The sequence below is a fragment of the Papaver somniferum genome, chromosome 1, assembly GCF_003573695.1.
Source record: "Papaver somniferum cultivar HN1 chromosome 1, ASM357369v1, whole genome shotgun sequence".
Classification (NCBI taxonomy): Eukaryota; Viridiplantae; Streptophyta; class Magnoliopsida; order Ranunculales; family Papaveraceae; genus Papaver; species Papaver somniferum.
The window spans coordinates 233229880-233244368 of record NC_039358.1 but is presented as its reverse complement, the minus strand read 5'-3'; the positions used below and the strand labels follow the sequence as shown (position 1 = coordinate 233244368).

At 36.3% G+C, this 14489-nt stretch overlaps 1 protein-coding gene across 1 annotated transcript; it reads right to left on the bottom strand.

The window, feature by feature from the left end:
• Positions 1 to 5078: 5078 nt before the first annotated feature.
• LOC113319201 (probable LRR receptor-like serine/threonine-protein kinase At3g47570) lies at positions 5079 to 8480 on the bottom strand. The gene is made up of 2 exons (XM_026567477.1): positions 5687 to 8480; positions 5079 to 5584 (listed from the first exon to the last, which is right to left on the bottom strand). The coding sequence occupies exons 1-2, from the start codon at positions 8457 to 8459 to the stop codon at positions 5223 to 5225; spliced, it is 3135 nt and encodes a 1044-aa protein (XP_026423262.1). The 5' UTR covers positions 8460 to 8480; the 3' UTR covers positions 5079 to 5222.
• Between the last annotated feature and the right edge of the window lie 6009 nt (positions 8481 to 14489).

Genomic DNA, 14489 nt, shown 5'->3' with positions numbered 1-14489 from the left:
TTTATGATATGGCGGTATTTCTATCAACACTAGTTCTCCTAGTTTGAACTCTATTTTTTTGACGCGCATGTTATATTCTCTGGATAGCCTTTTGTGGTAATTCTCCATATGTTGTAGAGCGATTTCTCTATTTTCATTTAAGTCATCAAGCTTTGCTAAGATCAAGTCTGTGTTTAAGTTCTTCTCACATGCTTCTTTCTTTTTGGTGGGTATGATAACTTTAGTTGGCAGTACCGCCTCTACTCCATATGTTAGACAAAAGGGTGACATTCATGTAGATTATCTCTGCGTGGTTCTATACACCCATACTGCAATATGTACTTGTTCGCTTCATCCTTTGTTGTGTCCTTCTAGATTTTTCTTCAATATATTCGAAATTTTTTTATAAGTTGCCTCAGCCTGGCCATTGCTCTACGGATATAAAGGAGCCGACTTTCCACTTTGGATCTTGAACGCATTAAGTAGCATCTCTATATTTTCTCCCTCAAATTGTTTTCCATTATCAGAGACTAATTGCACAAGAATTCCAAATCTGCAAATGATATTTTCAAATATGAAAGTGAATACATCCCGATCACGGATATGTTGGACTTCCTTCACCTCCACCCACTTTGTAAAATAGTCTGTTGCAATGATTAAGTATCTCCTCTGCCCCGTTCCTGGTATAAAAGGACCTACAATGTTTATGTCTCATTTTGTAAATGGCCACACACTTGTTGATGATTTTAGCGCCGCTCCTGGTGCGTGTATCCTTTTCCCATGTCTTTGTCATTCTTCACATCCCCTAGATACCTCCTTTGCATCCTCATGCATGTAGGGCCAGCAGTACCCCTGCATCTTTGTTTTGTAAGCTAAGGATATATCCCCGCTATTATTCACTGCATCTTCATAGTGTATTGCCTTTAAAATTTCCATTCCCTCCTTCCGTGTTAAACATCTTAGTGATGGTCCAAGAAAGAATTTTCGATAGAGTACGCCTTCTCTTAATTCGTAATTTGTCGCTCGGCTTTTTTACTTGTGCGCCTCTAATCTGTTTCTTGGAAATTCTCCTTTCTCTAGACATAAATGAAGTTAGGTATTCCAATCTTCCTCCGTATCTGTTTGTCTTTCTTCTGCATTTTCTATTATCACGACGTCTGCCTCTTCTTCCTCTTCTTTTTTAATTGACGGGAAAGAGAGCGTCTCGATCTATATGTACCTTGCGGTGGGATCCACTAACATAGAGGAGATGAATTCCAGTGCGTCTGCGAATCAATTGTCTTTCCTGCATATGTGCCTCCAACTTATGTTTTTTATTTTGCTGAGAGTTTTGCGACGAGTGCCTTGTATTTTTGTAGAGATGGCTCATTTGTACTGTACAACCCTTGTATTTGTCGTATTACCAGTTGTGAATCACTAGTTATTCTAACATACTCTAACTTCATTTCAATTGCTAATCGTAACACATGCACCACTGCTTCATACTCTGTTTCGTTTTTTGTAGATGCAAACTCCAACCTAAACAAGTACGCCATTCTTGCTCCTTTTGGTGAAATGAATACTATTCCAATTCCATTCCCTTCCCCATTTGATGATCCATCCACTAAGATTTCCCATCTCTTTCGGTTACGCTCGGTTAATAGATCTTTTGAGTTTCCTTGCTCTTCATTTATGTCCATCATTTTTTCCACATTTTCATCGTCTTCTAATGGAAACTCTGCCAAGAATTCCGCAATAACCTATGATTTTGGTGAAAATAGTATTTCGTATTTGAATCCAAATTGTCCTACTTGTGCGTTCCACCTTTCTATTCTTCCTGATATTTTTGAGTTCTTCATTATAGATTCTATTGGTACTTTCGTTAGTACTTTAATATTGTGAGCTTGAAAATAAATACGGAGCTTTTGCGTTGCATAGACCAGTGCGAAGATAAGCTTTTCGATCTTTATGTATTTTTTTCTGCGGAATTGTAGGTTTTTCTTATGTAGTATATTGGATTTTCAAATCCTTCATCCATGCAAAGCAATACAACACTTAGCATGTGCGGCGTTGATGCTAAATATATTAATAATTCTTCTTCTGGTTACGTTTTCTGGAAAATAGAAAAATCATTAAATAGTCCTTAATGCTTTGTAGCGCTTTCTCGCATTCATCTGTCCATTCGAATTTGGTTCCCTTCTTTAAGATGTTGAAAAAGTGCTTGCACTTGTGTGACGAGTGTGAAATGAACCGCCCTAATGAAGCTAGCAGCTTGTTCAATTTCTGCACGTCTTTTACTGCTGCGGGTGATGGCATGTCACGAACCGCTTGCACTTTCTCTGGATCTACTTCTATTCCTTCTTTTGATACAATGTAACCTAAAAAATTTCCCCGATGCTACTCCAAAGATGCATTTTGCTGGATTTATCTTCATTTTAAACTGCCGCATCTGTCCAAATATTTCCCTCAGGTTTTCAACATGATCTTCCGCCTTTTTACTCTTTACTAGCATATCGTCCACGTAGACTTCTAAGGTCGTATGCACCCATTTCGTGAATATCTTTTCTACCATTCTTTGATGTGTTGCACCTGCATTTTTTAAACCAAAAGCCATTCTCGTATAACAATATAATCCTCTTGGTGTGAAGAAAGCCGTGTGTTCCTGATCCTCTTCCACCAAAGGGATTTGATTGTAGCCTCAATATCCATCCATTAATGATAATCTGTCGTTACCTGTTGCTGCTTCTACCATTGTGGTATGTCTGGAAGTGGGAAGTTGTCCTTAGGGCATTCAAGATTTAACTCACTAAAGTTGATGCAGATTTTTATCCCCTTATTTTTCTTTGGCACTACCACCATGTTTACTATCCATTCTGGGTATTTTGCTGGCCTTATTATTCCTGCGTCTAGCATCTTCTGTAATTGTGCTTCTATTTCAGGATGATATGTTGTTGATATCTTCATTATCTTTTGCTTGAATGGCCTTGCGTTCTTGGTTATATCTAACCTATGACATGCAATAGAAGAGTCTATATATTCCTGGAATTTCTTCCATGATCCATGCGAAAATATCTTTATATTCGCGCATAAGGTTGATCGTCTTTTCTTCTTCTTCCTTGTCCATCTTAGTTCCATTTTTCAACATCTTTGGTTCTTCCTTTGTCCCAATATTTATGTCTTTCGTCAGCTTTGCTGCGGTGAAATTAGCCTTTGGTTCTCCTAGTGGTGATGGTTCCTTTATTTTATGTACTGGTTCCCCTTCCTTTTCTGTGATCTCACTTGGTATTCCTTTTCCTTATTGTGCTCTTATCATGTATATTCTTATCTCTTATTCCTTTTTCAGTTACTTTACGTTCCTCCACCTATCTTTTCGCTTCTTAATTTGCGCGTCCTTCATAATTCTTCACGTCTACTTGACTGCAAACTTTCGCAGTCCTAGTATCCCCTTTGACTTTGCCTATTCCTCTTGGTGGTGGGAAACGTACGCACTTATGAAGAGTTGAGGCCACACCTTTTATCGCATGTACCCATGGTCGTCCCAGTAGCATATTGTATGGTGACTCCACGTCCACTACGCACAACGTTACCTGCGTTTCTATTTCTCCTAAAAGTATTCGCATGGTTATCTCACCTTTGGGTTTTGTTGTTGTCTTATTAAAGCCGTGAGTGTTATATGCAGAGCGCGTTAAATACGCATCCTTATATCCCATACTCCTGAATGCGCGGTAGAATAAAAGGTCTACTGAACTACCCGTGTCTATCAAGGTTCACCACCCACTGATCGGATTCTTTCGCGCTTTCAATTTTTTTCTTTTCCCACTGTGGTTATTGTAACCACCAGTGGATTTGTTCGCCTTAAATTTTTTACGGGTATATCATCCGCTACAAACGTTATCTTCAGTTTTTCCCATTCTTTCAGGGGACCTACTTTTTCCACCATCATGATCCTCCTTCTTTCATAATCGCGTTTGTGTATTTTACCTGTGATTCCTGCATGAAAATCATTTACCAACGTTTTTGTTATTGGATTGCATTGTATACGCCTGTTCCCTTCTTTTGCTCCGATAATCCTTAATGCTCCGGTTTTCCATTTTGTACTTTAGCACATGTTTGGCTTCCGCAGTTATTCTCCTTCCATACCTGTTGGATCTGTGTCTGGATTTGCCTAAAATTATTGTTTTTTTCGCCTATCTGTGCGGATTCAACAATTTCGCTTCTTCTTCTTCCTGTTATTCTCCTGCTCTTCTTGATATCTAATACACGTTCCCCTGCAAATGCTTGTCTCACCGCTTTTTGTTCCTGAAATTATATCTCCCTTTGCTAAAGTAAAAAGTATCCTTCAAAGATCTAAAACTGTTATAGACCAAAACTGTTTTTCCTTGGATTAAAACTGCGGTTTTGTTTTACAGATCTATAAATTTAGAAATTCTCGCAGTTCTGCTAACACAATAGCAAACTTTTGTTTGAAAAGAAAATCAATAATTATTCTAGAACTCCACAGTCTTACTCCTCCAAACTGTATTCTAGCGCCAAAATGTAGTTGCAGGAAATCCTACAACTACACCCATGGTAGAATCTATGAACTTAGATCAAATCATAGTTGGAAGAACACTAAATCATTTTATTAAAAGATAGATCAAGTACAAAATATAAGAGTAGAAACCCTAACTTGGGAAGCAAATAACTTTCTCTCTCCTAAATATCTTCTCTAGCTCACCAAAAAGATCTCCCTTCTACAAAGGCATTTGGCTCCTTTTATAGGGGTTTACATAGTGGAGGACAACTAATAAAGCCCTTATTTTCGGATCTGGAACGCGTCAATTTCGCTTGATTTTAATATTGGTGCGCGGACTCTTTACTGTTGCGTTGATCTTTACACTCCAGTTGTGATTAGGTGACATCATCTGGTCCTTCATCTTGGATATGTTGTACGTGTTCGCTCGTCATTAAAGTGATTATTTCGCATGACATGACTATTGAATGTGCGGCATTTTTCACCCACACATATAAGTAGTAGGAATTGAATAATTAGATCTGTACAGATAGTTTTATCCTTCAATCTTCCTTCAATTATGTACATATAGAATACTAAGTTGCTGAACCATCTTGTAAGATACGAAGAAGGGAACTCGAACAATTTATTAGGAAAGAGTAATCAACCAAGATATGATGGACAGAACACAAATTAAATACATGTGAAAATAGCCCGCAAATACAGATTAATTATTATTATAGGACTACGTGGATTATGAAAGGAGTTCTACTTATTGATTACATTGCAACACCATAAACTGATTCTTAACTGCTTGAACATCCACAACAACCTCATTCATGCTGCTTCTATCTGAAGGTAACTCCGAAGAACATTTGACACCAATCTGAATCATGGAAGCTAAGATATTTCTCATCGGATCACTTGCATTATCATCAGGGTGAACTCCTAAACGCGAATCGATTATCTCCACAACGTTCTCTGGCAATACATGCATCTTACAGAAGCTATGAATGTTTAGACCATCCTTAAACATGTCATTAGTTGGTCTCTTTCCTGTCAACATCTCTAGCAAAAGAATCCCATAACTGTACACATCACCTTGTGTAGACACTTCACCGCCCATTCCATATTCTGTTCAAACCAAAGGTAAGATTAGACATTAATTAAGATCAAACTACTTCTAACTGATCTATAGATAACATAACTAATTAAGTCTGCATTTTCTTTTCTTACCTGGAGAAACATAACCAATGGATCCTTTTATCGCAATTGAGCTTGCATCTTGTTGATTCAGCTGTCTAGAATTACTGGAGGGACTGATTAGGAATTTAGCCAAGCCAAAATCACCCACATGGGCAGTTAAATCATCATCTAGGAGGACGTTGCTTGGCTTCAGATCACAATGCACAATGGGTGATTGAGAATCATGGTGAAGATAATTTAATGCAGAAGCAACATCAACTGCAATGCTCAATCTTCTTTCCAGGTTCAAATTCTTCAATGGTAACTGATTGTTGTTGTTTGGATCACTTGCGGCTGGGTGCAACCAATTCTCTAAACTCCCGTTAGCCATGAACTCGAAAACTAGAGCTTTGAAAGGATTACCTTGAAAATCAATACTCGAACAACAAGTTACAATCTTGAGTAAATTTCTATGTCTAATTTTCCTCAGAGCATCACATTCAGCCATGAAACTCTTAGTTGCACCCTTTTGTTGCAGGTTTAGAACCTTCACTGCAACAGGTTTCGATTCATCTTGTGAAAAAGTTCCCTTATACACAGAACCAAAACTTCCGGCACCAAGCAAGTTGGTGAATTCGTTGAATCCATTGGTAGCTTTAAGAAGCTCATTGTAAGAAACACCTTTGAACCTTATACCTGTGTCTAAAGCAGTTGAAGGCAGTTTGGTTTTCGACAGCTTTGTCCAGTAAATAGTGAGAAAAATCACAATGAAAGCTAAAAACAAAACCACAACTATGATGATAATAATAACTTTAGCAGGCATTGATTTCTTGTCTTTTTGCTTCTTACTAGTTGGATATAATCCTGCAGAGCAATCCGGCAACTTCAAGACAGGTATACCACCACAAAGCTTACCATTCCTTCTAACTGAAAATTTACTTGCATTCCTGAAAACTCCTTGTTTTGGCACCGCTCCTTCCAAATTATTATATGATAAATCTAATTCACTGAGCGTCGTTAGATTCTCAAGGCCCTTGGGAATTATACCAGACAAATTATTGTGGGAAAGACCTAAGCTTTCAAGACCTTTCAAGGAAGTAATAGCTGAAGGGATGTTTCCCTGGAAGAAGTTACCATCCAATCCTAATTTTGTTAAGCTTAAACACTCGCCTATGGTACTTGGGATGTCCCCAGATAATCTGTTTCTTTGAAGGTACAGCTTCCCAAGGTCTTTTAACTTACCAACTTCCGTAGGAAGTTCACCAGTAAATAAGTTATCACTCAAGGCTAGACTAATTGATAAAGAAGGAAGTTCAAAAAATTGTTTGGGTATACTACCACTTAGTCTATTGGTTTGCAGGTGCACGACCTGCAAAAACTTACAATTTTCAAGACTTGATGGAACTAAACCTGTTAAGCTATTTTCATTTAGATAGAGTCGAATCAATCGTGTTAAGTTACCAAATGAAAAGGGGATGGGACCAGATAGTTCGTTACTACGCAAAGCTAATAATCCCAAGTTTTGTAGGAGCCCAATGCCAGGAGGAATACTTCCTGTCAATCGGTTTGAATACAAGATTAGCTTCGTTAAACCTTGAAGATTTTGAATGCCTAGAGGAATACTTCCATATATCTGATTCTCACTGAGGTCTAGTTCAACAAGATTTGTTGTGAGATTGGCTATTGAGTTAGGTAAGACACCTCCAAAATTATTGATTCCTAGACATATAATCCTCAAATTGGTACAATTGACCAGAGAATTGACGAAGTTTAGATCATTCGCTTGTCCACTTCCAAGTTTATTTCTATCTAAATTTAAATTTCGAAGACTTAATAAGTTGCCAAGGTTATAAGGTACCGAACCAACCAAGTTATTGATTTGCAACTGAAGATGTATAAGTCTCGACATATTGGACAATGAACTTGGAATGTTTCCGGTGAAATAATTTCCGGAAAGTGAAAAATAGATTAGATTTGGAAGTGTGGAACCAATATCAAAAGGAATACTACCATGGAGTTGATTATTCATCAATGAAAACTCTTCAAATGATGAGATATTGTAGAGTGAAGAAGGGACAGTACCTGTTAACCCATTCGCATCTAGAGCCAGTAACTTCAAGTTTGTTAATCGACTTAGAGAGTTTGGGATTCTTCCCTCCAAATTGTTATAAAAAAGAGCAAGAGTAGTAAGAGTTGATGAAAGGTTACCTAATGAAGCTGGGATCTCTCCCGAAAGATTATTATAAGACATCCATATCATTTGGAGATTAGGTAAGGAGCCTAACCAAGTTGGAATGCTTCCGGAAAGATTGTTGCCAGATAAACTAATGTATCTGAGTTTGGAACAACGAGAAATATTGTGCGGAATTTCTCCTCCCAAGGAATTATTTGTAAGAACCAATTGTGTCAATCGAAAAAGACGACCTATTTGTTGTGGGATTTTCCCATTTAAATTGTTGTTATGGAGGTAGAGAACCTTAAGAAAGCTAAGGTTTCCGATATGAGGAGATATGGAACCTACTAATTTTTGTGACCGAAGATCAATCATGGTAACTCTACTATGATGACGACGACTGCATGTCACACCTCTCCATTCGCAGAAATGAAGAGATTTGTTGATGTTGTTCCATGACCTCAGTACTCCGAGTGGATCTTGAGTTATTTCATTTTTGAAAGCAAGTAATGCCAGCCCGTCACTTGATCTGTTGTCATCAGCAAGGCTCATGGATATATAAGAAACGATGAGAGTAATGTTGCATAATAGGAATAGTGTGGTACTGAGGTTGAAAGAATTCTGATGCTGTGGTAATAACTTCATATCCATAGCATGTATAGATTCAAGAGTTTTAAAAGAAATTGAAAAAGATATACTATCATGTTCTCAATTATCTGGGTTATATAATTGTGCCCAAAAGGAGTGTTCTATGAGCGTCCAGAAATACAATGAAGGGAGACTATGAAGTCTTCGTGATTGATGACTCTGAGGAGAGACTTTGAAGTCTCTGTGAGCATTAACTATTGGACAAATGTGGCGGCTGCCTACCAAGGAAGCGACGAAGTTAATTGTGGTTGTATTCCCTCATTTTTTTTCTTTTTTCTTTCTTTTCTTTTTTTCTTTTCCTGACAGATTTGCTGTAAAATGGCAAGTTGCATAATTATGGTTGAAATGTATAAGAAAACCCGAAAATGCGTTAACACATCAAAATACTGGTTCCCCACAAAATAATTTTTCAAAAAATTTGAAATTATCTTAACCTAAAATTTTGGAAAAGACAGTAAAAATAGAGAATTTTTTTGATGGGGGCGAAATCGGAAGGGGGCATGGGAGACAAATGATATGTTGACACGTGTTTTTGATTCCCATGAATTCTGTTTCCAAAAATATAAAAGAAATGTATTTTTGGATAGAAAACTTGTTTTCTTAATTGTTATTGGTATTTTTGGAAACAGAATTCATGGAAATCAAAGACACATGTCAACATATCATTTGTCCCCCATGCCCCCTTCGGATTTCGCCCCCATCAAAAATTTTCTCGTAAAAATAAAGGAGCCAATATATTTTAGACAATGGAGAATATTATTTGAAAAATTATTTAAATATTAAAAAAACAAGAAATTGGGTCAATTGTCCAAATATTTTTAAAACATGATTCGAATGGACGAGTAAAAATTAGTACGGGTGAAATGTACACCAAAAAAATAACAAGAATGAATCAATTCATCCTGGCTTAAACTTAAAAAATAACAAGGGTGAAACTGGATGCATCCTGATATAAATTAAAAATAAGAAAAAGTATTTGAGAATGTGTTGGATGAAACTGTCTACACCCTAACTATTTTTACATTCTCGTCCATTTAAACAGTATCAAATTTCACATGCATTTTTAACCCAGGAATTATCGTCATTGGGTTAATTGACCAATTTTGGGTAAAAAAAACTATCACAAACTCAAGTTAAGCTTAAGTATGAAATAATAAAAAAAAAAAAAAAAAATCTTATCCACAATTTAGTTTAGGTATTCCCACATATATATAGAGAGGGGAATGCAGTAGCGGATCTCTTAGGCAAATGGGGAGTGTGAATTTCTTGTTCACACTTTTTGTTTTAGTAAAAATGAAAGTATGATTTTTGTGCTATCTTCCATATAATTTTGTGCTATCTTGTGTCACTTTTGTGGTGACACAATGCTATTTTTAATCAAATTTTTCCTTTTAAATCAGAAAGTAAATAAGTGAAAGTGTCATTTTTTCTTGAAACCGCCGAAACCACCTTGGTTGCATGATGGAAATGAGGATAGGTGATGGAGAGTTAACTCAAGGACTAGGAGTAACAGGTGGTTATAGCTATAGTAGCTAGCTTAAACATGAGTACGATCAAGACTGCCGGTCGAATTTAATTCATACATATCGGGAAAAAGTTGTTTTTTTTTCTCGGGACTTTTACAGTTAGCAACATGTCCCGTACATGTAGAGTCGGTAATATGAGACTGTTTATAGGCAGTTAATGATGTTTTTCGAAACTTGGTATAGGCGGTTCTCATAAATACGGTCGACGTTGGTCTGAACGGACACGAAAAATCCATGAGAAAATTAAAATTACGTCGCTTCCGCGTATCCACACTCTGACAAAAGGAGGACCTAATCATTTTCTCCGTGAGACTCACGGCGGATAAATCTATAGCCGGACCACAAAGGAGGGACCACGTATGAAGTAGCACATGAATTGAATTGACCAATCATAACCATACACGTGTAGATAAATCATCTAAGACTGTTCTAGGGGACCATTGACCTCCCGATTCCACTCCCATTCTCTCTCCTAGGCGACTTTTCGCCACCCCCAAAAACACTTCTACGTGACCAGGGATGTCAGTGGGTCCGGGTATCCGGGTATCATATTAATTGGACCCGATAGTTTTTACCAGTTTCAGATCTTAATTTTTTCGGGTCTAATTCCTAAATTTGTGGACCCAAAATCAGACCCAATTAACTAACCGGGTACCCACCGGTTCCAGGTATTTAATGGGTATCTGCTTCAATATTTTGAAACCAAGTTCGTAGACTTTAAAATCCAAATTTAAAGTAATCATGACCATTAAAATATTAAAAGTAACCACCACTGTTTAGTCCCTAGTTTAGTCTGCAAACGCCCAAATCCAGCCAGACGACGGTGGAAATTATAACCACCATTAGTACATTCTTATGTCTTTTTAACCAAAACCCCTATTAGATATATTGGCCCAAATGACTGTTTCAATGATATTCTTTCCTCGTGATTCAATCCAGCAACTGTTTCTAAGACCTAAAGTTAAAAAAGACTTCAAACCCTAAGTTACAATTGACACAGAAGAATCAAGTTACAGAAGACACTAAATTCAGAAGACATAAATCAAAAAAAATCAAAAGACCCAAGTTACAGAAGATTCAGACTCAAAAGACCCCTTCTTTAGTTTTGGGATTCAAAGAAGTTTTAGGTCCTGCTACCTTCATAATTCAGAATCAAAAAATCAGAAGATTTCCTCTCTTATCTTCTTCTCTACTTTCTTTTTCTTAGATTATCAATTTTTAATACTTGCTTCAAATTTAATTTCTTAAAATTTGCCTTCCTTTGGAAATTAATTTAGTAAGACTTACCTTACAAAAAGTTGAATTCTGAGTTGTTTTGCGATTTCCTCTAACTAGATCCTCGTTTCTCTCTAATTGCTCATCTTTTTGCTTCTAATTTTATTTCTGAATTTTTGTTCGTTTCTGATTTTTTTTTTTTGAATTAAATCAAGAATCATTCCTAGCTGCTGTGTTGATTCATTAGCTAATATCCATTGAAAGTTTTCTTTTGTTCATTCTCTTTTTATCTCTTAGCTGAACTATGAATTTCTTTAAATTCTGCAACGGACAATTAAAATCTCTCTCAAGGCTATTGCATTCTCGTATGACCCCAGGTACAATTTTCTACAACTGGAAAAAGAAAGAAAACTGCTGAGAAAACCAGAGATTCAAGGAACTACATAAACCAGTCAGCTGACCAAAACTAAGGTACACCTATCAAGGGATGAGAAGATAGATTCAGAATCTAACCATGCTGGTGATTTGTTTCGATTACATCCATTGAAAGGCTTGTTAAGATACAAAGAGGTAAACCTAAACCCCATATTGTTGCCTAGTAAATTTAGAGATGTCGTCAGTAAACCCAATAAATATATTGTCTACCTTCACACAGATTTTGACTCTTGTGTTCTAACTATTGAATGCAATAATGAGGAACACATCAAGTATTGTCTTATCCTTGCTTATTATCATGACAGAAAACTAGCAGATACGTTAAGATTGCAATGTGAAACTTATACAAATATTGTGCTAGTTGAATTTAGATATCCTGTGATCTCCTATTTTTGGGAGTTTATAAATATGATAGCATGGAATTGTCAGGGTTTAGCAAGAACTGAAACTAGAAATAGTCTGCTAGACGCACTCAATAAGGAAAACCCTGACATTTTATTTTTATCAGAAACGAGACTACAGAACATAGCAATGCACAAGTAAATGTCAATAACTACCATCTTGTAACTCCAAGAGGAAAAATAGGAGGATTATGTCTCATATGGAAAAATAATGTTAATATCCAGATAAATGACTATGCTAATAATGTTAATATCCAGATAAATGACTATGCTAATAATCACATTAATGCAACTGTCACGAATCATTTAAATGATAATAACTGGATTCTTACATGCTTTTATGCGAGTCCCTACAGAAAATTGAAACTGAAATCTTGAAAATCATAAAAGATATGGCAGCCACTATGGATAAACCATGCATAGTAACTGGGGACCTAAATGTAGTTCTTCATGAAGAAGAAAAAAACAGTAGAATTCCTTTCAAAAAAAATTAGGCAAGAGTTTTTAATAATCTAATAAATAAATGTGATCTAATGGACCTGGGATACATGCTACACTTTTACTTGGAATAATCACAATGGTGACACTGAAAACATAGAACAAAGGTTAGATAGAGCTTTAGTTAACTCTAAGTGGAATGGAAAATGAATAGACGAGGGTACCCAAATATACCTCAATCTAAAACTTTTCCACCCATAAGTCCTTTATCCGAAAGTGATTGTCTAAGGACTGAGTCGAGACAGTACAACTAATCGGATCACTCTTCGTGTGATCGTCTATGGATACGAGATCGAGACAATACAACAACGAAGTATGTTTACTTGATAAGAGATTCGGACTTGACCAAACACAGTAGGATTAATATAATTAAATAGGAACTAACGTTTGTGTATTTTACTTCTAATTATAATAAAAACAATTATAATTGCGGAAATACAAAAGTAAGAGACATACCAAGATTTTGTTAACGAGGAAACCGCAAATACATAAAAACCCTGGGACCTTGTCCAGAATTAAATACTCTCAGGATTAAACCGCTATACAAAATCAAACCAACTTCGTATAGTTGAGACCATGCAACTAAAACTATAGTTCACCTAGTTCCGTCTGTATTCCCACGCCTCCGACTTGTAAATAAGTCACGTACTTGGAACAATTCTTTTGGTTCGTATTTTAAACAGTAAAGGAACAACAAATCTTTTTGGTATTAAATCTTTTCAACCAAGTGATGTGAGTTCGACAAAAGGATTTTCCGTTTACACTATAAACTCCTTTGTCAGGTCCATAGATCTATCTAATAACAAATACCAAAGTAATTGTCAAGATTTTGCAATTAATACTTTGAATCACAAAGAATTATATTGATGCCGATCTGTTCTCCCTTTCATGGTTGCTGAAAGTTATTAAGTCCCCAAAGTTACTTTTATCACGCATATTTATCAACTAGTGGAAATTAAAGATGCACCAATTGTGAATATCATTAAGGGTTGGTGGTTTTTCTTGGTCAATCTGCTACAAGTTTACCAATTTTTGATTGAATTCTTGTTCAAGTGGTCCAACTAGGCCATTTTTGCCTCCCAAAATTCCACTTTTTGTTTTTTCGCATCCTGGAATGTATTCAGAAATCTGAGTCGTGAAGAATTTTACTGATCTTTCGACAATTTATTGCTAATTCATCGTACTAGAGAAATGGGCTTTAGTACATGTGGTGTTTCCAGAAATGGTGTAGAGTCTGAGCTTTAGTACAGTGAAGTTGACATAGACTGCACATTATGTTTCGGAAGAGATTCAAAATGAATGACTTCACTAAAGAAAAACGAGGATGCCACCCGTTTTACATAGAGGAAGTCCTAGTAATTCATTGTCTTAAGTTTTTTAAAAAGAATTCAGTGTTTTGGTTATGTTTTAGGGAATGAAACGTCGATAATTAATTTAAGTTCGGGTAAACAAGCTAAATATGAGACATGCACATCAAAAACGTTTTAAGCAATTAAGGTGGTAAAGTAAGAAAAGACAGTTTTAGACTAGCTAGTATCTCTCTTTTATGAGTTTTTGCTTAAATAGGAAGAACAGGGATCCATTTCTACACCAACCTAGAAAAAAAATATTTAAGAGTACAAGAAAGATAAATATGGCGAAGTTTGTTTATGTTCGGTTGATTGTTGCCCTTTCTGTTGTTGTTTGTGCATGGGTGATTATGGGTGTAAGTGGTTTGAAGGACATGGATAACTATACTAATTCTGCCGCTGAAGTGCCAAGTGTTGATCCATTTCCAAAACAATGTAGCATTTCAAGACCGTGTGGAGTTTTTGTGCAAAAACTTATACTATGCCAAACGAAGGAGGCTATGCATACTGCCAAGAATTGGTACAAGCTACCAAGTCTTGTTGGGATAAGATCATATACTTTCTTGATGATCAAAACATTCCTGCCTTTGGTAATCTTCATCCATGGGC

Coding starts and splice junctions, on each gene's coding strand:
- LOC113319201 (XM_026567477.1), bottom strand. CDS start 8,459: ATGGATATGAAGTTATTACCACAGCATCAGAATTCTTTCAACCTCAGT. Junction 5,585..5,686: donor CATTGGTTATGTTTCTCCAG/GTAAGAAAAGAA, acceptor TGGTTTGAACAG/AATATGGAATGGGCGGTGAA.